This window comes from Pelodiscus sinensis, chromosome 23, assembly GCF_052426305.1.
Source record: "Pelodiscus sinensis isolate ZL-2025 chromosome 23, ASM5242630v1, whole genome shotgun sequence".
NCBI classification, from domain to species: Eukaryota; Metazoa; Chordata; order Testudines; family Trionychidae; genus Pelodiscus; species Pelodiscus sinensis.
In genome coordinates, this window is record NC_143074.1 from 16,982,585 (window position 1) to 17,006,683 (window position 24,099).

The 24,099-nt window shown below is 44.1% G+C and overlaps 1 protein-coding gene and 1 long non-coding RNA gene across 3 annotated transcripts in view; one reads left to right on the forward strand and one right to left on the reverse strand.

The window, feature by feature from the left end:
* Positions 1-15,703, reverse strand: part of LOC102455524 (histo-blood group ABO system transferase 1-like) — a 41,091-nt gene extending 25,388 nt beyond the window's left edge. Inside the window, exon 1 of one of the 2 annotated variants that reach the window (XM_089772937.1) lies at positions 15,491-15,703. In XM_089772937.1, coding sequence (XP_089629063.1) covers positions 15,491-15,506 — 16 coding nt within the window. In that variant the 5' untranslated portion in view covers positions 15,507-15,703. The remainder of the gene's footprint in view (positions 1-15,490) is intronic. The other variant, XM_075905159.2, reaches the window with a different exon arrangement.
* LOC112547166 (uncharacterized) lies at positions 10,264-11,493 on the forward strand. Its single transcript, XR_003090908.3, has 3 exons — positions 10,264-10,658; positions 10,961-11,055; positions 11,164-11,493. It is a non-coding gene; the product is annotated as an uncharacterized LOC112547166 (long non-coding RNA).
* Positions 15,704-24,099: the final 8,396 nt, after the last annotated feature.

The following is a 24,099-nucleotide window of genomic DNA, read 5'->3' on the forward strand; positions in this document are numbered from 1 at the left end:
GCAGGTATGTGTGTGTGTGTGTGGGGAGGGGAAAGTCTTTTTACCTTATCTGTAATTGATGACATGACACAGTACATTGGTACTTAGGGTCAGCCATAATAATAAGGATGCTTGTGTGAAAGTTCAGATTTAACAGCTCTTTTTATTCTTTGTGAGTGGGAAAGGGCTGTTTTAGCATTCTTTCTTCCATAACATTTAAATAGATATATGGTATGTTAGTAACTGGTGGGTGCCACGGGGGCACACATCCGAACAAACACGTGAGCTTGATATTGGTGCACAAGACAAAACTTGCTTTGCTCATGGGTGGAAAATCTTAGTGGGAACACTGGTGGTGGGTGCTTCAAAAGGCACAGAGGTGGGTTCAGTGGTATTTCAGCACATCAAGTGATAGTCTCAAGGGGCTTGCTGTGACTGGACCGGTTCCATTGGTCGGAGGATCTGTTATAGTGACGTTCCAAGTACATGGTTGCATAAAGTTTCAAGCACTCCTGCTATGTAGTTGAGCTTCACCGTTTTTGCTACACGTGGCCATGAACTTCTGTCAGTCTTATTATTATGACTATTTTGCCGATGACAAAGTGGGGCCCAGAGAATGGAATATAGGAGAGTCATTTGCAATACATAACAGTGTTATTAAAACCTACAGCCTTATGAGCAATACAACAATTTCTACTATTCTCATAAGTTACAAGCTGGTGACATTTATATATACTCACTGTAGGCCTGATCCTGCCTTATTGACATGAATAGCAATACTGCCATTGACTTCAGTTGTGCAGGATTTACCCCTACATACACAACTACATATACACATTTTACAGCTTATATTTTTACATACAACACTTTTTGGAGAAGATACTTTGCCCAAGTTTAATAATGGAAGATAAACCTATCTCCTAGAACTGGAAGAAACCTTGAAAGTTCATCGAGTCCAGTCCCCTGCCTTCATAGCAGGACCAATTACCATCCCTGACAGATTTGCCTCAGATCCCTAAATGGCCCCCTCAAGGGCTGAACTCACAATCCCAGATTTAGCTGGCCAATGCTCAAACCACTGAGCTATCCTTCCCCGTAGCTCATACAGCTAATTGGTGATGTAGCTGTCAAAAAAAATCCAGACTTTTGGCTCAATGATTTAGTGGCAAGACCTTCTTCTACCCCAGGGGCGAATGCATAAGAAATTACATAACACAGAGATCACAGTTCATAAAAAGTAAGAGGAACTGGCCTAACATGTTGCTGATTGTTCTGCGCCATCATAAAAGTGACTGTTGTGTTGGGCAACTCTAACAAATATAACCAAGAACAAAAATCAGACTCCACCTATACCATAAAATCGCTTATTAAACTGAACAATTGTTAAAGAAAGAGCAAACTAGTCCAGATAAAAAGGATGGTGAAGTTCATGACTGGTTGACAAAAGGGAATGGAATTGGAAACGAATTAGGAAATTAAGTCCAATAGGTGGACAAAATAATGAGGCAATAGGCTGTTCTACCCATCATGCCCTTTTGGCAATGCTGGATTTAGACTCAAGCTAAGTAAGCTACAGCTTAGGGAGGCCTCAGATTACGAAGGGCCTCTACATACAGAAACATGACTAGTTTAGTTGCATCCTGGCCTATAAACAATAAAACGTTATTATTTCTATTTTCATCATCCTTATTGTTAGAATACTACACATTTTTGGCAATGCTATGAGGCCTCTTAAATTTGACATATCTCAATCCGACCCTGCCTTGGGTGGGTTCTTGAAGAGACTTTGGAAGAGAATCACAATGCCAAGATGCAGTCAAGTGGATTGGTAGGTGCAAGCGTTACCGTCATGGCTGCCACCCCATCATATCCTGAGATCCTATGGGACCTTAATGGGCCTTCATCAGCCTGATCCTGAGAGCTGTTCTGACCAGAATGAGCCACAGAGAGAGACCCAGATCACACCCCCACCTTTACTGGCTTCAACTAAGACCTAAACAGCACCTGCAATGTGAAGTTTGCACTCCTGCTGTCACCCCTCCATGACATCATTTATCTTTCCTACCTTTTAACTTCCTTTTCTTCTCTTTCTCTCTCTCTCTCTCTCTCTCTTTGCCTTCTTATTAATAAATGTCTCACTTATCAGCAAAGATTATATCTCTTGCACCAACACCGGGGGCCAGTGATCAGAGAGGCACCTAAAAGCAAAGCCTTGAACAAGCCAATGTTGGTACAATTTGATGTTTCAAACTGACTGATAAAGTTACCATTTATGCCCATGCTGCTGTAGCAGTGAGGCTGCCAGTGAAAACACTGGAGACAGAAGGCTAAGAGGGTAGTCGTATTAATCTGTAACTTTAAAAACAAGTAGTCCTGTAGCACCTTGGAGACTAACAAAAATACAGAGCTCCAGGGGGTAGCTGAGTTTGTCTATAAAGTGCTACTAGTTTTTGGTTTTTAAGTTTATCCTGTACAGGCTAACAAAACATGTAGATGGTTATTTCGAAATCACATAGTGCGTGTCTACACAGCAAGCCATGATTTCTAAATAATGTCGAGATGGAGAATTTCTTACTCCGACTCCTCTAAATCTCATTTAATGAGGAGTTAGGGATGTTGAAAGAAGAGTGTTCTTCCTTTGACTTCCTGCTATGTAGAGAGCGCCAAAAACCAATTTAAGCTATTTTGACTTCAGTTACGCAATTGACGTAGCTGAAGTTGCGTATCATACAGCATGGAGAACAGCACGTCCAAAGCAAGAACTGGGACACAAGAGGAAAGCATTGCCTGATGGGAAATTGTGCTCCCCATGCAAATGACCCCACACCTGCCCGCATCTAGATCAGTTATTATCAGATCAAGTTTAGTAATAAATCCTCTATGAGTAACCATCATACTGAAACTACCTAATTGCATTATGAACACCACCCCTAGCCAGGAATAATCAGTCCCTATTATCTAGCCTAAACAAAACAACTTTGGGATACTCCCTTGAACCATCCATTTACCTATAAACAAGTCTAGTGTTCCTTCTTGAACCATTGTTGTTTCCCTACAAAAATCCCTACTCATGCTCAAGTAAAGTGTTCTGATGCCTGGATCTAAATTCTGCATCAGTTCCATTGGGACTTCATCTTCTCCTGACTGATCCTGCTGGGGACTCTTCTCTGCTCTGCCTGTCTCCAACACTATAGACCCCCAGCTACCATCACCATCTGGGAATCCCGATCAGTTCAAAGTTTCATGGAATGATGAGATCTCTCTCCTCCCCCGCACCGCCCTCTCTAGGCATATAGCCTCCTGACCCTGCCTTATATGATCAGTTATGGTTTGTTAGCCCTAACATTTGTAATCAGATTTAAATTAGATTTAGTATTAGAACTGTTGTGATTGTTTGGCTCCTCATGTATGGTCACTCCCTAGAAATAAATAACTTTCATTAGTAAGCTGGTTGCTTTTCTCACTTTTCCTCTCTCTCCCTCCTCCCTGAAAGTGTTGTTTTGGCTTCCCCATTGACTTTGCAAAACCTCTCCTGGTAACATGAGGGCAACACACCGAGTCTTCGTGATGAGCCACCATGCAACTAGGGGCCACAGAGACCTAGCAACTGCTTTCTCTGAGCCACAGTAAATGCCACCAGGACCCCCATACTTCCAACTTCCTCCCACAATTCAACCTCTTGCCTGGATTCCTGTGCCACATGCAAACTCCCTCCTAGCACCTGCACCCCATACAAACCCCTGCACCCAACTGCCTGCCCCAGCCCAGAGCTCCTTCCTGCACCCTGAACCCTTCATCCCCAGCCCTACCCAGAGCCTGCACCTTTAGCTGGAACCCTCACCCCCTCCTGTACCCCAACCCTCTGTCCCAGCCCAGTGAAAATGAGTAAAGGTAGAGGAGAACACACAATAGAGGACAGGGGGTGGAAAATTCAATAGTGGGACCTCAGAGAAGGGGGAGGGCCTTAGGGAAGGGGTGAGTTAGGGGTGTTGGTGTTGTACAATTAGAAGGTTGGCAACCCTAAATTTTAAGTGTGCAAGTGGCAAAAAAAAAAAAAGAGGCTGTCTACACTGGCCCTCTTGCGCAAAAGCATTTGCACAAGAGGGCTTTTTCCCGAATGGGAGAGTCATTGTATTTGCGGAAGAACACTGACAATCTTACATTAGATCGTCAGTGTTCTTGCGCAAATTCAAAGTGGCCGGTGTAGACAGCTGGCAAGTTTTTCCACAAAAGCGGCTGCTTTTGTGGAAAAACTTGCCAGTCTAGACACAACCTTTGAGAACAGATTACAGTAGTTCTGTTTTGTTTATGAATCAAAGTCAGATATTGGTTTAAGAGAAATACTGTAATAAGCAGGGCGTACTCTGGAGAAACTGGAGAAGGTGCAGAGAAGAACAACAAAAATGATAAAAGGTCTAGAAACATGACCTATGAGGGAAGACTGAAAGAACTGAGCTTGTTTAGTTTAGAAAAGAGAAGACTGAGAGGGGGACATGCTAGCAGTTTTCAAGTATCTAAAATGGTGTTATAAGGAGGAGGGAGAAAAATTATTCTCCTTGGCTTCTGAGGATAGGACAAGAAGCAATGGGCTTAAATTGCAGCAAAGGAGATTTAGTTTGGATGTCAGGAAAAACTTCCTGCCTGTCAGGGTGATTAAACACTGGAATAAATTACTTAGGGAGGTTGTGGAATCTCCATCATTGGAGATATTTAGGAGCAGGTTAGACAGACACCTGTCAGGTATGATCTAGAGACAGTGCTTGGGCCTGCTGGGAGGCCAGGGGAGTGAACTCGATGACCTCTTGAAGTCCCTTCCAGTTCTAGGGTGTGTCTAGACTACATGGCTCCGTCGACGGAACCATGTAGTTGAGTTTACTCGGCATAGCAAAATGAAGCGGCGTGAAACGAGGCTTACAGGATCTGACGACAAAGTGTTCTGGGTTTGGCTGATCCCCGTCAAGACTACCGCACTGTGCTGACAATCAGCTGATCGGCACAGCGTAGCTGCCATTTTGATGTAAATGAAGCGGCGATTATTTAAATCGCCACTTAATTTTGCTATGCCTAGTAAACTCATCTACATGGCTCCATTGTCGGAGCCATGTAGTCTAGTCACACCCCTTGTGTTCTATGATTCTACTCCAAGGTGAGTCCAGCTGTTGGAAAGTGAATAAAAATCCATAAAATGTCACTGTCACAGGTCTCTGGTGCTTTATGAAAATTGGCTTATGAACATGCACATGCAGACCTCGAAGCCGCTTTAGGTGAAAAGCATCATGTAATGAATCATTTTTAAAGTCACAATCTATTGAATGTATATATTCTATTTCTGTGCATTTATCGCTCTCATATGTGAAGTTAGAAATATGAAGTGTAAACCTACTTATTGGGCTAGAATTTTTAGTGAGAGCCATTAGTGGTACTTAAGAATTTAATGGTCTGATGCTCAAGGTAATGATCTGTGAATGATTTTGGTTTTCCTGTGTAGGCTCCCTTTACTATCGGAGCCTCTGACTTTTACTGGAAGGATCCTTTGTGCTGCAATCTAGCCCTAGAGACTATAGCTCCCATGAGCCCTTGGAAAAAAGGAGGGAACTGTGGCTCTTCCAGGCAGGGAGAGAGAGAATTAGGGGAGGCTCCATTTGGAGAGAAGAGCCAGATTGCTGATATGGAGCCTTTTCCAGGCCAGGAGCTGTTTTGTTGGAGCTAGAGCCTGTTACTGAGAGCCTGCTGGGGCTTGGATTTCGCAGGCTGCTTCAGGGGCTGTTGGTGATTGTCCCTGGAAGGGAGAGACTTTGGCTGTGCCTGTGGCTGAGAAGGGCCTGCATAACCCTGCACAGAGGGTAACTGTGGTCTGGGATGGAGCATAGAAGACAAACTGACTGTTGGTCCAAAAAGAGCTAGAGTGATCTACCCAATGAACCAGAGCTGCTGATATTTGCTGGAGCCTACTCCGGTGGCAGAGCGATTTTGCAGCTGGCTGCCTGGCTGAACTGACACACAACCTGCATAGTGCTGTCTCCACTTCAGCTGCAGACCTTCAAGTGCACCCACACAAGCAAGTGAATCCAGAGGAATGCACACTTTGGGGTTGGATAGATGGTGGCAGTGTAAATGCCAGTTAGATAAGTTTCCTTTATTTCTGTGTACTTTGTTAATTGATTTTATTCATGTTTAGTCTAGTAAACCCTGTTTCTTTAAGTTGTTAAGTAAAGGTGTATTACTTCTAATTTAATCAATTGGGGTATGTCTGTACTGCAAAGTTAATTCGAAATAACAGCCATTATTTCAAATTAACTTTAATAGCAGCTATACATGCAAACCGCTATTTTGAAATTAAATCGAAATAGCGGAGCACTTAATTCGAATTTGGTAAACCGCATTCTACGAGGAGTAACACCAAATTCGAAATAGCTATTTCGAATTAAGTGCTGTGTAGACACTTAATTCGAAATAGGGGGCCTCCTGCCCTTCTCAGGGAGCCCTGGTGGCCATTCTGGGCACAACCAGGAAAACTCCTCTCCTCTCCCCTAGCCCCGGAGCTCTTAAAGGGAAAGACTCTGGCCAGATTGCACATGCCAGATCCAGGCCTGCCAGCAGTCTCTGCACCAACTCAGTGGCCCCACGATGAGCCAGGCAGCCAGTGCCAGCCAGCCGTCCCCTAGCACCCGGGAGTCAGCCAGGGGTCGTAGATGCCATGCTTCCTCCTGGTCTAGTGAGGAGATCATGGACCTCATTGAGGTTTGGGGACAGGCCTCCAATGTCCATGACCTCCGCACTAGATGGAGGAATGCGGCTGTCTACGGCCTCATAGCTGCCACGATGGCCCAGAAAGGCCACAGGTGCACCCAGGAGCAGGTGCACCTGAAAATTAAAGAGCTGTGCCAGGGGTACGCCAGGGCCACTCGGGGCAGCTCCTCAGCAGGGGCAGACATCTGCCCCTACTTCGAGGCACTGGACCACATCCTGGGGGGCGGGATGGTTCATGCCACTCCGGGGGGCAGCGAGCTGGGACCAGAAGGCCCTGATCAGGGCACAGAGCAGGAGCCGCCACACCACCAGGACCCCTGAGCTGTCCCAGCAGCAGAATCAGCAGGGTCTTCCAGGGAGGCCACACCATTTAAGTGCCATCACTGTCCCCTTCCTCGGGGAGGGATGGGGAGGGAGATCAGGGACAGCACGCATCACCACGGATCACTCAGCCACCTGTGCATAGGTGAGCAAGTGCCGTGCCACTCCTGGGCAGGTGGCTCCAGCTACCTGTCACACAGGGGCCTTGGCCTGATAGCCACACGCATGTGTGAAGAGACCTGATATGCTCCTGACCCTGGGGTGGGACACAGCAGGACGCCCTCTGTCATGATTATGAGGGTTAGCCAGCAGCCTGGGGATTAAGGGGTTAACTACACCTAGCCAGGTGGAGTGACCAGTAGGAATGTAGGTGGGACTTTCAAACCAGGACAAAGGAATTTGGGTTTTTTCCTTTCTCCCTTTTGTCTCTCTGGGTGTGTGTTCTCTACAGCTACAGAGAGGGACAATCATGTCTCTCTCTCTCTCCAAGACTCCATTCTTCATTTTCTGTAAGTAGGGTAAAGTTTAGATAGTTTCGTTAGGCTTTATTGTTTTAAGGGTTGGGTATGGGATCTGAGATCTGGCACTGTTTAAAAGATGTTTTGGTTTTTTCTTTGTAACTAAGTTCTAGGCCCATGGAGTTTCTCCATGGCTATGTCTACATTGGCACCCCTTTCCGGAAAAGGGATGCTAATGTAGACTTCGGAATTGCAAATTCCGCGGGGGATTTAAATATCCCCCGCGGCATTTGCATTTACATGGCTGCCGCTTTTTTCCGGCTTGGGGATAAGCCGGAGAAAAGCGCCAGTCTAGACGTGATTCTCCGGAAAATAAGCCCTTTTCCGGAGGATGTCTTATTCCTACTTTCAGCCCATGAGTATGTTTTGTTACCTTTCCATCGAGTCATTATGCTTGCAACAGGAATATTGTTGTAATAATAAAAGTTCTTTCTTTTCCTTTATTAATCTGGCATTGGAGTACGCTTGCTGTCATGGCTCCTTCCCCACTCTGGCATGAAAGTCTATTTAAGGAATGGAAAGCAATCAGCCTTTTGTCTTTAGCTGTCTTTTGAAATTGCCTCCCCACTTTAAGATGAAATACATGAAGACACCTGAGAACAAAGAACTCTATAGAACTCTAAAAAGCTGTAGACTGGCCAGGCCAGGGAAAAAAATATCAATTCTGTCTTGAAGGATTTTACCTGGAATGAGGAGAAGGATGAGGAATTAACGTTGAAATAATTTGTCTTAGTGTGTTAGGCTTAACTGGCATGTTTTGGCTTAGTAATTTGCTTTGATCTGTCTGTTTTATTTGCAATCACTTAAATCCTGCTTTTTATATTCAATAAAAACCCTTTTGTTTATTAACAAGCCCAGTGTAAATGGGATGAAGATGGACAACCCGTGGTGGGTAAAGAACAGGTTAGGAACTATTTAGAAAAGCTAAACATACACAAATCCATGGGTCTGGACTTAATGCATCTGAGGGTACTGAGGGAGTTGGCAAATGTCATTGAGGAGCCTTTGGCTATTATCTTTGAAAAGTCCTGGAGATTGGGAGAAATCCCAGATGATTGGAAAAAGGCAAATGTAGTGCTCATCTTCAAAAAAGGGAAAAAGGACGATCCAGGGAACTATAGGCCGGTCAGTCTTACCTCGGTTCCTGGAAAAATCATGGAAGGGATCCTTAAGGAATCCATTTTGAGGCACTTGAACGAGAGGAAAGTGATTAGGAATAGTCAGCATGGATTCACAAAGGGCAAGTCATGCCTGACCAATCTGATTAGCTTCTATAATGAGGTAACTGGCTCTGTGGACATGGGAAAGTCAGTGGATGTGATATACCTTGACTTTAGCAAGGCTTTTGATACGGTCTCCCACAATATTCTTGCCAGCAAGTTAAGGGAATGTGGATTGGATAAATGGACGGTAATATGGCTAGAAAGATGGCTAGAAGGCCGGGCCGAGCGGGTAGTGATCAACGGCTTGATGTCAAGATGGCGGTCGGTTTCTAGCGGAGTGCCCCAAGGTTCGGTTCTAGGACCGGTTTTGTTCAATATCTTTATTAATGACGTAGATGAGGGGATGGATTGCACCCTCAGCAAGTTTGTGGATGACACTAAGCTGGGGGGAGAGGTAGATACGCTTGAGGGCAGAGATAGAGTCCAGAGTGACTTAGACAAATTGGAGGATTGGGCCACAAGAAATCTGATGAGGTTCAACAAAGACAAGTGTAGAGTCCTGCACTTGGAACGGAAGAATCCCAAGCATAGTTACAAGCTGGGGACCAACCACTTAAGTAGTAGTTCTGCAGAAAAGGACCTGGGGGTTACAGTGGATGAGAAGCTGGATATGAGTCAACAGTGTGCCCTTGTAGCCAAGAAGGCTAATGGCATATTAGGTTGCATTAAGAGGAGCATTGCCAACTGATCCAGAGATGTCATTATTCCCCTTTATTCAACTCTGGTGAGGCCACATCTGGAGTATTGTGTCCAGTTCTGGGCCCCCCACTACAAAAAGGATGTGGACGCATTGGAGAGGGTCCAGCGGAAGGCAACCAAAATGATTAGGGGGCTGGAGCACATAACCTATGAGGAGAGGCTGAGGGAGTTGGGTCTGTTTAGTCTGCAGAAGCGAAGAGTGAGGGGGGCTTTGATAGCAGCCTTCAACTTCCTGAAGGGAGGTTCCAAAGAGGATGGAGAGAGGCTGTTCTCAGTAGTGACAGATGGCAGAACAAGGAGCAATGGTCTCAAGTTGTGGTGGGAGAGGTCCAGGTTAGATATTAGGAAAAACTATTTCACTAGGAGGGTGGTGAAGTACTGGAATGGGTTACCTAGGGAAGTAGTGGAGTCTCCATCCCTAGAGGTGTTTAAGTCTCAGCTTGACAAAGCCCTGGCTGGGTTGATTTAGTTGGGATTGGTCCTGCCTAGAGCAGGGGGCTGGACTTGATGACCTTCTGAGGTCTCTTCCAGGTCTATGGTTCTATAATTCTATGAACTGATATCTGGGAGAGAGCAACAGCTGTGCATATCTCCTTGTCACTAATAAAAAGAGCAAATCTTACATAGTTTTTCTGCGCAACTTTTTTTATTCAGAGTAAGGTGGATTTATTTGGGGTTTTGGTCTCTTTTGGGGGGATGCTCCTGGATGCTGTCAATAGCCCAATAGCTGAGACTTCCCAGAATTGGGCTGGTTCAGCATCTGTGGCGGGGGGCGAGGGGATGTTACCCCAACTCTGTGCCTTCACTAGGGGAGACCAGATCTTCTGGCCCAGCAGCACAGGATGATAGGGCACCCCAAAGGGCAGGTAAGCGGGCTCAGTGGCATGATCAGCACAGTCCCAAGGGAGCCTCTGTGACATCACAATCACGAGTAACAATGAATGTTGATAGAAAACTGAAAGGCAGATGGAATTCATACAAACCTAAAGGTCCAGCACCACCCAAGGACGGGGTTCAGATCATGACTGATAAACAAGGAGGGAGGAACCAGGAAGTAATGAGCCAAAATCGATGTCAAAACACCGAGAACAGCTGGAGTGAAAGAAGCAAGCTTCACTATCCTGCCACCCCCACTACTTCCTGGGCACCCTGGTTCTACTGTGAGATTGTAAGATGTCCTAAAGAACAAGATGCAAGGCCCACCTTTACAAGCTTCACATAAACCTCGCAAAGCACCTGGAATGGGAGACATGGGTTCCTGCTTTAACCTCTCCCACTTGTGTCCTCCTTCCCCACCAGATTGTGTCTCTTTGCTTTAGTTTAATAAGTGTCTAGCTTAGCCAGCCAAGATTGCGTTTTCTTGTAACAACAGTATGAGTCTTTGACCAGGAAGGCTGTTAAAAGCAATGACTTAAACCTTTCCAGACCATAGAATCCCTTTAAGTCTGATTTGTCTTGTGTACCCCCTAGTTTCGCCTCACTTAAAAACGACTGGCTTACAGAATCAGACACAAATGTCCCAGCGCACTGTTGCCGCAAAATTGCTTATGGTTTCATTTTACCAAGTAAGTGTAAAATAAGTTGAAAATATTGTACTTTTCAGTGTACAGTACATGGAGCAGTATAAACAAGTCAGAGCTTGAATAAAATTGTACTTTCTCTCACTTTCCTAGGGCTTTTGATGCAGCCTGTTGTAAATAGGCAAATACCCAAGTGAATTGATGTACCCACAGAAGACCTCTGCGCAGCCCCCAGGATATGTGTATCCATGGTTGAGCAACACAGACCTAAATAGATGGATGATATAAGTCTGACAGATCTCGGAGTATCTAATAAGATCATAAGCTATGCCAATATTCTCCTGGCAGAGAGACGGCAAGTGAAAGCCAACCCAAAGATAGCAGCTCCCTTTTCTATTTTTGCTATTCTTTCTCTTCCCTTTTGTTTGTGTTTGTCTTGTTTTGTGTTTAAAGAAACTGACTCAGACGTTAACAGCAACAGCAGCTCTAGCCTCACCTAACCTGCCTTTGTTTTTTCCCCCTGAAAAAATGAGTTATTATGATCATTAATATCACCTAAAAAGCTGTCAAAGAGAAGGTTTTCCTTATAAAAACTCCAATTATAGCTCAAGGGAAAGGGAAGAAGGGATATCAGTTAAATGAAAGCCTTAAGTAATACAAATATATTCAATGCTTAAATTGATTGTCTTACTGTATTTCTAATTATGTATAGATTTTAGAACAGTGTTTCCCAATTTTATTTGGCCACGGAACCCTTTTAAACTCGAAAGAATTTTGTGGAACCCCTCATAACAGTCTTATATATGGAGCTGAAAAAGTAGACCACAAATAAATAAGGATAATAATAAACAAGTGCCAAACAAGGTCATGAGATCAATATTTAGTTCAATTCCACATATTTAAAAACAAAAATCACGTTTCATGTGTACAAAAAATAACGCTGAAAACCTAATATTCATTATATTGGCAGTTTTCAATGCAAAGAGTGGTTTTTCTTCTTTTTCTTGGCAAATTCTTTTTATATGTGGTTTAATATGGAAAGTTGGTGGTATATTATAGGAGATTGCACCATTGACTCATTGCGCACGCAGTGCTGATGAGTGACATCATCGTCCCCTCTCTCTGGCTAAGCTAGCATTACACAGGGACACTTATTGTGGCAAACACACCTGAAAATTGTTTTCAGTAAAACTCGTACACTCATAAATGCTTACATATTAATTACTATTATTTAAATCATACATTTTACTGTAATGGAATTTTCTCACGGAACTCTTATTTTCACTTTTGGAACCCCTGTTTTAGAGAGTTGGTGCGTCTGTCTGTCTGTGAGTCTGTCCTTTCGTGAGTCTGTTTGTTCCAGAATTCCTCCTAAATGGAAAGAGCTAGGACCTTCCCTCTCCCAAATTTGGTAGGCAGCTTACTCTTATCCTAATTTAAAGGAAGGTAGGGTAGGTTTGTGCCAGGAATCCGCATGTTTTCTCAGCGCATGGAAAGGGAGGGGGCTGATAGGACAGGCAGGAGGCCAGGGCTGACCTGCATATCTCTGCTCCCCTCAGACAGGCCATTCGAGGAAGCTAGAGGCCCTTCCAGATCCTCCTCCCTTGGGAGGAGCCACCGGTGGGGGGATCCAGCCATCCCTGCCCCAACCCCCCTGCACAAGGAGCTGCCAGCTGAAGGGGCCAGGTAGCCCCCACCCCCTCCACAAGTAGCCACCAGACTGAGGGGGCTGGGCAGCTCATCCCCAGGAAGTGCCTCTAGGCCAGCGCAACCCCACCCCCCGACAGGAGCTGCCACTGGAGGAGCACCACCCTCACTCCCATGGGCAGCCCCAGTAAGCCCTCCCCCCGCAACCTCCCAGTCCCCTGCCTTAAGCCCTCCCACTCATCCTAAGTCCTGCACACCCCCATCCTGCACACCTCCACAGCTCCCCCCCATCCTGAGTCCCCTCCTGACTCCTGCATTTCCCACACCCACAACCCCCTGCCCTGAAGGACCCAAGCAAAACCAGGTACATGTTTTAGTAAAAGATCATTTCAGTAGCATTGGTTGTCATAGGGCTAAGCTGGCCAAAAACTCTTTGTAGTCAAAAACACTGAGCCAGATCAACTGTTTAGTGTTTGTATAGTGACAGTGGTGCCTCTCCTGGACCACTTACTCCTTAGATATTAACACAGCAGATCCAAGATCTCTCTCTCTCTCCAAGCCAATGGATAATGGGACTTCTCAAAAATTAAAGGGACTTAGTGTTCATTGTCAACCCATGCTGGTTAAATGAGCAGAGTTCTTTGGACTGGAGTAGATCCACCAATGCTTCCTGTGGATTTTCTCTCACAATAGAAGGGATCTACCCCTAGGAAACACCCTTCTTTGACTAGCCCCGAGTTGCAACTGAAATCTGCTCAAGCCACGTCACCGGCAGCTCTTTCTATAGCTGTCACATACGTGTCCCCAGAAAACACTGCCCTGCCCACAGCTCTACGGGAAGCAAACTAAATCTTAATCAATTGCTCTTTCAGAAACAACCAGGGAAGCAAGTACCAGTTCTACCACATTTTTAAGTCGCTCATCTCAAATCATGCTTTCTGACATAATAGATACATTGGGATAACGCCCTGTTCTTTTCATCAAATAAATAGGTTTGCTTTAAAAGCTGAAATATGGAGAGAGAGAGAGAGAGAGAGAGAGAGAGAGAGAGAGAGAGAGAGAGAGAGAGAGAGAATTCAATCTTAAAAAGATTTTGGACCATTCATAGTTGGATCACATAAATTATGAAGAATCAGGAGATGGAAATGTTTTTAAGTTTCACAGGCTAATTGTTAAACAGAAAGGCTACGTCTACACTGGTGTGTTCTCACGCAAAAACTCTTTTGCGGAAGAGTTCTTCTGCAAAAGCTCTTCCAGAAGAGAGCGTTTACACTGGCATGTGCTCTTGCCCATGCCAGTATAGACGCTCTGTTACGCAAGAAAGCTCTGATGGCCATTTTAACCATAGGGCTTTCTTGTGCAAGAAATTCATGTTGCCTCTCTACACTGGCCTCTTCTGGAAGAGCTCTTGCACAAGAGGGCTTATTCATGAGCAGGAGCGTCAGAGTTTTCGCGCAAGAAGCCCTGATTTTATACATTAGAACATCAGTTTACTTGCACAAGAACATGCAGCCAGTGTAGACAGGCAGCAAGTTTTTGCGCAAGAGTGGCCACTTTTGCGCGAGATCGCACCAGTGTAGACACAGCCGAATCGTTCTTTTTCCTTAGACGCTTTTCCCCAGAATAAATCCAGTTTCAAGAAAACATGTTGGTTATGAAGAAAGGGTCATGAAATCTGTAGTCTACAGAGGAAAGAAAGGGAGATGGAGCAAACTCTAGAAACTTTCACTCATGCAAGTAGTCCTAATGGAAACAGCTCCACTGACTACACCAGAGCAACATATTAATTGCACAATCCAGTCAGAGGTTGAGGCTCTGAATGCCATAGAGTTACACTCACAAATGGTGCGTTTCTGCTATGTGCTAGAATGATGAATGCAGGAAGGTTGCAAATCCAACTAAGAGCCTGGGATTTTTGTGTGTGAGAGATTTTCCCTGGAAATTATTTGTAAAGATACAAAATCAACTGACACACTGGGGAGAGCAAAAAAAAAAAAGTGTTTTTTACATCTGATAGAAAGCCAGCACCGTATTTTATATCATGTGCTTATGGGTAATCTTTCATATTCCCCAAATAGATCAAAAAGTATGGGCCCCATCCTGCCTTGACTGAACTTCCATTGTCTTTAGTGGGTCAGGATTGAGTCCTAAATTCATTATAAACATAAATGCATATAGGTAAAATGCACAGGTACAAATTCTCTCCCATTACATTGGTGAGACTTTACTGGGGCTGATATGCAGCAGCTGCTTTCTACTCTGCTAATTATTGCATTACTGTAAATGAGAAGAATTTGGCCCCATCGGGAGGACAAAAATAACTCTCGGTCTACAATATATATATATATACACACTACATATCAAAAGCATATACTGCTTCCATTCCTTTGTGGAAAAAAAATGAAAGTGTTTGAGAGCAAGAGAAAATTGGGAAAGGGATATAGAGAAAGAAAGCCCGAAGGAATATTAAAAATTGCATGCGTGCCTAAGACTTCCCTCATCTCCAGACACAGATATGAATTTGATTCAACTTCTGCAAGAAAAGGGGACAAATATTGTTCTGGTATAAACTATCCCAGCATAAATCAGATCTACGAGAGCTAGTAGAAGTAATTCAGATCTATCTTGACATTGCCAAGAGCAGGAAATGGACCTAAATTAACAGTATATTGGTTTGTCTTTTGTATTTACTATCTGCCACTTTAAAGTTCTTTCTCTGCATTTAAAACATCGTCTCCCTACAAACCCCACACTTGCTGCATTCTTTCAAAAGCCAAACAAGATTAGACATGACACAGCTCATAGAATGTCTTAAAGGCAAATTTACAGGTACCTTGGTCCTTGTTCATCGTGTACCCAAATATTTCCACCAGGAACTGGGGACCTTATTGCTGACAGCTGTTGACTGGAGCAGTCTTTAGAAGCTGGGAGCTGGGAGCTCTCTATAGAGAGCAGCAGGCTCCAAAACCTCTTATTTTATATCCTTATCAATACAAATAGTAATGAGATGGGCAGTTTGCAAGCCTATGAGAATCCTGACGTGCTCTGACGCAGTCCAATCCTTGCTCACAAACTCTCCCTCGGTCCGTGTAATCCCAGTCAGGAGCAAGCTGCTCGCGTACAATAACTGTTGCCACACCTGTGGCCTAGAGCCAGCCTTTCTTTGGAAGACAAAACATATTGAGACGGGCTGGAGGGTGAGGGCGTTCTCCAAGGTGTGTTTTATTGCTGCTCTAAAAAGAGACGTTCTTCATCAGCCGGGGATTTGAATAAACACCTCCGTTTGCTAAGTATGCTCCTTGCAGAGTTTATGTGCCAGCAGCTGTGGTAGTTAGTTTGCCCACTTTGTGCTCCGTCAAACCATAGGTCGGAAACTCACCCATATGGTGCTGGGGTGCGACACTTCCATCTCCTTTCCTCCCAAGCACTTGTAAGCCCAGCCACGATCTGCTCTCCTGATTTTAAATGAATGTGTCATACGACTCAAGCCTGGTCTCCTCTAGAAATATCTGCCTCCTAACCACTGGTGCCTCTAATGAGCCAACAACACACCAACCACGGACATGCCAAATTGCTCCCGGCGGCACATAGGGGATCATGCCCTTTGGAGACCTGCTCTGAGCAAGGCCAATCATCATCAAGCTAATCCCTCTCATGGGGATAGTGCCAAGAACATTGTTTTTTAAAATCTTGAGCGATGATTTTAAAGTTACGGGGACCGTACCACATTAAATTGTACTCAAGTAAACCACCTAAATTTAAAGCCCTACACGTGAGCAGCTCAAACTAAAATTGACAGGCAGGCAGGACTGTTGGTAACTTCTAAAATGATGTTTTGGTGCCCTCGCTGTCATGGCGATGGACACCTTAAAAATGTGGATGAGCTTTGGCCCATTTCTAATGTGAAGGGTTTGCAAGTTTTTGTCCATTTTGTCTATGTACCCAGAAGATGCAACGGAGGACACTGGAATAAAAAATGGTTACTCAACATTGTAACTTGTTCTTCACCATGTGCTGCTCATATGTATTCCAACTGAGGTGTGCCCACACTGTGTCTATGCCTGCTAGAAAGTTTACTCTTGCTGCTCTCCATTGGGTCAACTGTGGAGCCCCCTGGAGTGGTGCAGGTGTGGTGCACTATATATGACCCTGCCTACCCACGCACGGCTCTTCCTTCTTGCTGTTTTTTCTTCTTCCATTGCTTGCTAGTATGTATTCCAGTTGAGGTGATTCATAAGCCATTCCCAGGAGGAGGGGTCGGAGTCAATTAGTAGCTGATTCAAGTACTGTGGCACCAAAAGCTGCATCACGTCTGGACGTATGTTCAATAGCATAGTGCAAAGTAAAGGTATGGACTAAGGACCATGTTGGAGTCCTGCAGATTTCCTGGAAGAACGTGGGCCAGAAAAGCAGCCAAAAAGGCCTGCACCCACATTTTTGAGTGCGCCATGAGAGAAACAGGGAAACCTTAGCAGGGTCATAACACATGTGCATGCACACCGTGATCCAGGAGGAGTTGTGCTGTGATGAATCAGGTAGCCCTTCATGTGATCTGCTACTGCTATGAACAGCTGGGAGGATGTAGGGTAAACTGAGGCAGCCCTAAATGTGCTAGTAGGCCTCTAAACAGCATGACTCCATCCTGGGATCAGGCCTGGGAACACCACAGTCAGGATAAGAGCTGCAGGCAGTAAAAAGACCCTGGGCACCATAGCAACCACGTTCTAAGACACTCGGACAGGATCTCAGTTAGTAACGTAACACATTTTGCTTAAGATAACATTCATAAAATTTGCTTAACTGCCTTGCTTCACTCCTAGATAATGAGCCTGAGAACCAAGCACTGCACCAACTCAAGGCCATACCTGCCTGCTATAGAAACATCATCATTTATGCAGAGTAAAATGTTATTACTGTTTTGCTGACATGTTTCGGCATTTGAACAATAACCACCTGTATATTAATTAATGAGTTGTTACTTTGCAATGGGCGGAGATATTATGTAATCTTTAGTAGTTCTATTGGCTTATGTGCTCATTTCGTCTTGCTGCTAGACCTATCAAATCATTTTCCTCCGTCCACCTGCTGACTATATAACCTATTATATTGTGTTAATTAACCAGTGTTCACCAGGGTAACCCCTGCGTGTCACTCCATCAGCTGGTGTATAATAAATCCTCCGCTTGTTTTCACCTGCATCCAGAGTTTCCTGGATTATTTCCAACAGAGGATTTACGAAAAGGTTTAGCCCTGCCGATGTAGAATGCAAGAGCTCGCCTGACATCCAGGGAGTGCAGTCTCTGTTCTCGCATTGGCATTCTCCCGAGAGTTCTCAGAGAACTCAAATGTGAAATTGCAGAACTGATTATGGTTTCTAACCCACCTTTTAAATCATCATGTGCACCAAATGAATGGAAGCTAGCTAATATGATCCCAATATTTAAAAAGGGGTCTATAGGTGATCCTGGCAATTACAGCCTGTAAGTCTAACATCAGTACTGAGTAAATTAGTTGAAACTATAGTAAATAATAGAATTGACAGTCAGGGTACGAGGTGTACCGGTAGTTCGAATTAGAAAGCCTAATTCGAACTACCTACTCCGTGCCGCGTGTAGCCACAGGCACGGAGTCCGCACTAACGGGGATTTAAAAATGGCGGCGCCCGGCAAGATGCAAATGAAGCCCAGGATATTTAAATCCCGGGCTTTATTTGCAACTTTGAATGACTACATTAACCACCCTAGTTCGAACTAGGGTGGTAGTGTAGACATACCCTCACATAGATGAACATAAACTGATGGAATAAAGTCAGCATGGTTTCTGTAAAGGGAAATCGTGCCTTACTAATCTACGAGGGTTCTTTGAGTATGTCAACAAGCATGTGGACAAAGGGGATCCAGTGGATATAATGTACTTAGATTTCTAGTAAGCCTTTGACAAAGTCCCTCACCAAAGGCTCTTAAGTAAAGTAAGTTTTCATGGGATAAGAGAGAAGGTCCTCTGGTGGATTAATAACAGGTTAAAAGATAAGAAACAAAGGGTAAATTAATGATCAGTTTTGTGAATGGAAAGAGGTAACTAGTGGTGTTCCACATGGGTCTGTACTGGGACCAATCCTATTCAAAATATTCATAAATGACCTGGAGAATGGGATAAACAGTGAGGTGGCAACATTTGGAGATGATACTGAACTGCTCAAGATAGTGAAGCCAAAGCAGACTGTGAAGAGCTTCAAAAGGATCTCACCAAACTAGGTGACTGGGAAACAAAATGGAAAATGAATTTTAATGTTGATAAATGCAAAGTAATGGATATTGGAAAACATAATCCTAACTATATGTACAAAATGATGGGGAGTAATTAGCTGTTACCACTCAAGACATTCAGGGGGTAGCCGAGTTAGTCTGTACAGGATAAACTTAAAGTACAACAAATAGTCCGGTAGCACTTTAAAGACTAACAAAACATGTAGATGGTATCATGAGCTTTCGTGGGAATAGCCCACTTCTTCAGATCTTAGGGTACATCTAAACTACGTCGACAGAGCCATGTAGATTTGGTTTTTTGGCAAAGGGAAATGAAGCCGCGATTTAAATAATCGCGGCTTCATTTAAATTTACATGGCTGCCGTGCTGAGCCGACAAACAGCTGATCAGCTGTTTGTCGGCTCAGCGTGCTAGTCTGGACGTTCCCCTGCCGACATGAAAGCCTTTTATCGACATCCCCTGTAAACCTCATCCTACGAGGCACAAGGGGGATGTTGATAAAAGGCTTTCAGGTTGGCGCGGAGCGTCCATACTAGCGTGCTGAGCCGACAAACAGCTGATCAGCTGTTTGTCGGCTCAGCGCGGCAGCCATGTAAATTTAAATGAAGCCGCAATTATTTAAATCACGGCTTCATTTCCCTTTGCCTACAACCCTCATCTACATGGCTCCATCGATGGAGTCTAGACACAGCCTTAGAGTCATTGTGGATACTTCTCTAAAAACATCCATTCAATGTGTAGCAGCAGTCAAAAAACAAACAAACAATGTTAGGAATAATTAAAAATAGGATAGAGAATAAGACAAAGAACCTCTTATTGCCTTTGTATAAATCCATGGTATGCCCACATCTTGAATACTGTGAGCAGATGTGGTCCCCTCATCTCAAAAAAGATGGAAAAGCATTGGAAAAATTTCAGAAAAGGGCAACAAAAACTATTATAGGTTTGGAATAGGTGTCCTATTAAGAGAAATTAAGAAGACTGGGACTTTTCAGTTTAGAAAAGAGGAGACTAAGGTGGGGGAGATATGATAGGGGTCTATAAAATCATGACTGGGATGGAAAAAATGAATAAGGAAATGTTATTTTCTTATTCCCATAACATAAGAACTAGGGATCATCAAACAAAATTAATAAAGCAAACAAAAGGAAGTTTTTGTTCATGCAACGCGCAATCAACCTGTGGAACTCCTTGTCAGAGGGTGTCTTGAAGACCAGAACTTTAACAAGGGTTCAAAAAAAGAAATAGATAAATACATGAAGGTTAGGTCCATTAATGGCTATTAGCCAAAGTGGGTAGGAATGGTGCCCCTACCCTGTTTGTCAGAGGCTGGGAATGGGTGATGGGTGGAATTGCTTGATGCTTACCTGTTCTGTTCATTTCCTATGTGGGCACCTAGCAATGGCCACTATCAGAAGACAGGATACTGGGCTAGATGGACCTTTGGTCTGACCCAGTATGGCTGTTCTTATGAGCTCTAGGTTTGGAGTAGAAAACCACAAGGAAATTTCCTGACCAATATTGAAGGGAGAGAACACTTTTGGGAAGAAAAGCTGGGTGAAGGCGATGCTGACCCATGTGTCTATGGAAAACAGCATTGTGAGGTTCTGACATGAGGGTGCAGAGTTCTGACGCCCACCTAGCAGAGATGATGGCAACCTTCCATGAAAGGTAAAGTGACAAACATGTTGATAAAGGATCAAAGGGGTGGAGGATGGGAGACCTGTGAGGGCTGAGAGGACCCGGTTAAGATCCCAAGCAGGGACAGGGGGCTGCGCTGGTGGGTGGAGTCTATCCATACCCTCGAAAAAATGCCCAACCAGGAGCTCATGAAAACAAAGTAACCATCCTCACGCTGGTGAAAGGCCAAAATAGCTGCCCGGTGAACCTTCAACGAGGAGGTAGCCAGTCTCTGATGTTTCAAGGAGACCAGATACTTCAGCACCTGGGGACTGGAGGCCAATAAGAGTTTCAGGTTACATTGGAGGTCCCAACAGAAGAAGAGTTTCCATTTCACCACATATGTAAGATGAATGGGGTTTGATGGGGTTCAGCTGCGGGAGCCACTATGCTTTGAGATGGAAAGAACGCAAGTCTGGGTAGCAGAGGCAACCACAGTCCTGAGTGATGAGTGATGAGAGCCAGCGAAGGGGAATGGCAGCACTCAAATAGACAGGTCCTGGAGGGTGGGTTGTCAGTGTGGTAAACCTCCTTTTTTGGGGCATAAGGATCTTGCAGAAAAAGGTGTTTTTGAACAAGAAGAAAACGTCCACACTGTTGGTTTTTGAGCAAAAACCACAGTGCAAAAATGGCTCAGCAGAAAATATGCAAATGAGATCACGACTCATGCAAATGAGTCCCTCATTAGCATATTTTGTACCAAAAAACTCGTAGTGTAGACTTAGCCTATGGGAATAACAGATTAACTATAAATCTGTATCCATGCACTCTTATGAAGATCATAGGGTCTAATGATGACAGCACAGAATGAAGAGTCAAAAGATATTGTCTTTGTTGGGGGCTCCCTACCATTAAAACAAGTTTCCCAGTTCACTTTTAACAATGGAGGTAAAACACACCTAAACTCCGACCACTGATCTCAAGCAAGAAATCACACAGGTGCTAACAAACTAGAGTTTGTGTCACTCATACCTGCAGTTTCTGGGTATTCAGGAGTATCCCATCAGCTTGTGGTTTTTTTTGTCTTTTTACCTCTTCCTGGCACAAAACCTCCAGCAGGGGTAAGTTGTCTGGGTGCCCCAGAGCTGGACGCAGTTTTTTCTTGTTCTCAGTCTTCAATCAAACAAAGACATCACTAGCATTTTCTGTAGGGAATGAGCGACTGGGTTCTAAAGAGAAAGAGGGATAAGTAGAAACACAACTTTTATGTATCAGATGTAACAGGGTGGCATGCTCTTTAATGGCTAAATCCCTTGGGTCAGCTATACGGAGTTACTAAGGAGATACAGCTGAGCAGGGATCAGCTGACTCCCTTATAAAGAACAGCAACATAGAGAGAATCACCAGGTAGATCAGCAGGGAGACAGAGACCTGTCAGAGGGTGAGGGAAGCAAGTAGGCGCTACCCGAGAACCCTGAGACATCAGTAATGCTATGATGCTTCCTGGGGTCCCCTGCATTGTTAGGCACCTTGTTATCACCTGCCCTTAGCAAGAGGAAGTCTTGTCTGTCGATCAGGTCCTTGACTCCACCAGCCTCTGCTGGCCCTAGCACTGTCCTCTGGGCCTTCAGAGGCCTTGCTTTCTCTGTACAGGTTAGGGATAGACACAGAACAACACCAGAGTCCTTCAAGCGTCCCTCTGGAGTGCCCAACCGCAACCCTCTAAATACTCACTGAATTTCCAGATTCTCTGCTCCCAAAGGAGTGATATACACACCAGCTTACTAGTGTCAACTGAGGATCACCACTCCGGTTAACACAGAGCACTTAAAGAACAGAAAATAAAAGTAAAAATACTGGAAAGAAAACAAAATCATAACATGGGTTCAAAACCCTGTACCCAGCTATAAGACTGAAACTAGGGGTGCAAGCAAGCAAATGAGTTTAATATAACTGCCAATAACATGTTCAGTCTCACAGCAGATATCTTATGCTGAAGACATTCCAGCATGCCCATAAACCGCACCTTTGCACTGTCCCATTCTTCCAGCTGTGCTCTGAAGAGTTGCTGGATCTGATCAGTGGAGTGCCTGAGCTGCTGCATCTTAAGGCACTGAGAAGCTTTTACTTATTGGAGTAATTTTTTGATAACACTTACTGCTACGTCTTCAATAACTGACTTTCCAAGTCTGCTTAGATTCAGCAGTGGAATATTATCTACCCCCATGACTACCATCCTACTCGCCTCCCTGAGACTCTCCGATCAGACGGCATTTGCAATAGAACCCTGCAACGCAAACTCTGTCTGTGCTGGGCTGGGGTCCTGGAGGTGGAGGAAAACCAAATCAGCTATTATTAAAGAGAACAGGCAGTTAGTTATTCTATTGCATGGAGGCACCAGAAGCTAAGCATGTTGCCCCACAGGCTAGATGAAAGAGTTTTATTCTTTAGGGTGAGTCTACACTGCACTGTTATTTCGAGATAATTACTGTTATTTTGAAATAACAATGCGAGCGTCTACACAGCCATTCCGTTATTTCGAAATTCTTTCAAAATAATGGACATCTTATTCTGAAATCTGTAAACTTCATTCTACGAGGAATAACGCCTATTCCAAAATAGCTATTTCGAAATAAGTTGTGTGTAGATGCTCCATTGCTCCTATTTCAAAATAGCCCCTCCCCAGTGCCTCGTGGGGCTCTAACTCGAGATAGCAAGTCTACATTAGGGAAGACTGCCCTGAACTAATTTTGAGGCTTCCCTGCAGTGTAGACGTGCTATTTAGAAATAAACTATTTCGGAATAGCTATTCTGGAATATCTTATTTTGAAATAAGCATGCAGTGTTGACGTGCCCTTAGAAACATTTCCAATAGATTTTCCCTTTTTCTGCAGCTATGGGAGGTTGAGCGTTACGTGTTAAAAACAATCCTCAAATAAATATAATTAAAATAATGATTCCTATTAGCTAACAAAAGACAACACATTGTAAAGAAGATGTACCAACCAATAAGGAAGATTAATCACTCGATACAAAATCTGCTATCCAATCAACTCCTTCAGCAAATGAATCTGAATTTTTTAAAGAGACTTTTGAAACACACTCTCACAACCTCTCATTAAGAATCACCTCTTCCAATGTGCTGAGCATCTCCAGAGTAGTTCTGAGCACCCTCAACACATGGTAGGGCACTCAACCTCACTCATTGGTGGGGCACTCAGGACCTTGCAAGTTTGGGCTTTACATCACCACCTCTTGGGCAGCTTGTGATAATTTGAAATTCAATTGCATATGTATTTTACATGAAAATTCAAAATATGCATTCTGTAACCCTATTAAAATACAGGAGTAATTAATATAGTTCTCATTTGAATAATGAAATTCACCCAAGGTCTACATAAAATAAAGAGTCCAGCTAATGTTATCTTATAGTACAATAGGAAGTGAGTGTATTTATCAGCAGGCAATTCAGATATTTGCTTCTTTTTTTCATTTCTTTCATCATAGTTTTGGCAAAGTCATACAGTTCTTCTGAAGTCACAGACTAGTTAAAAAG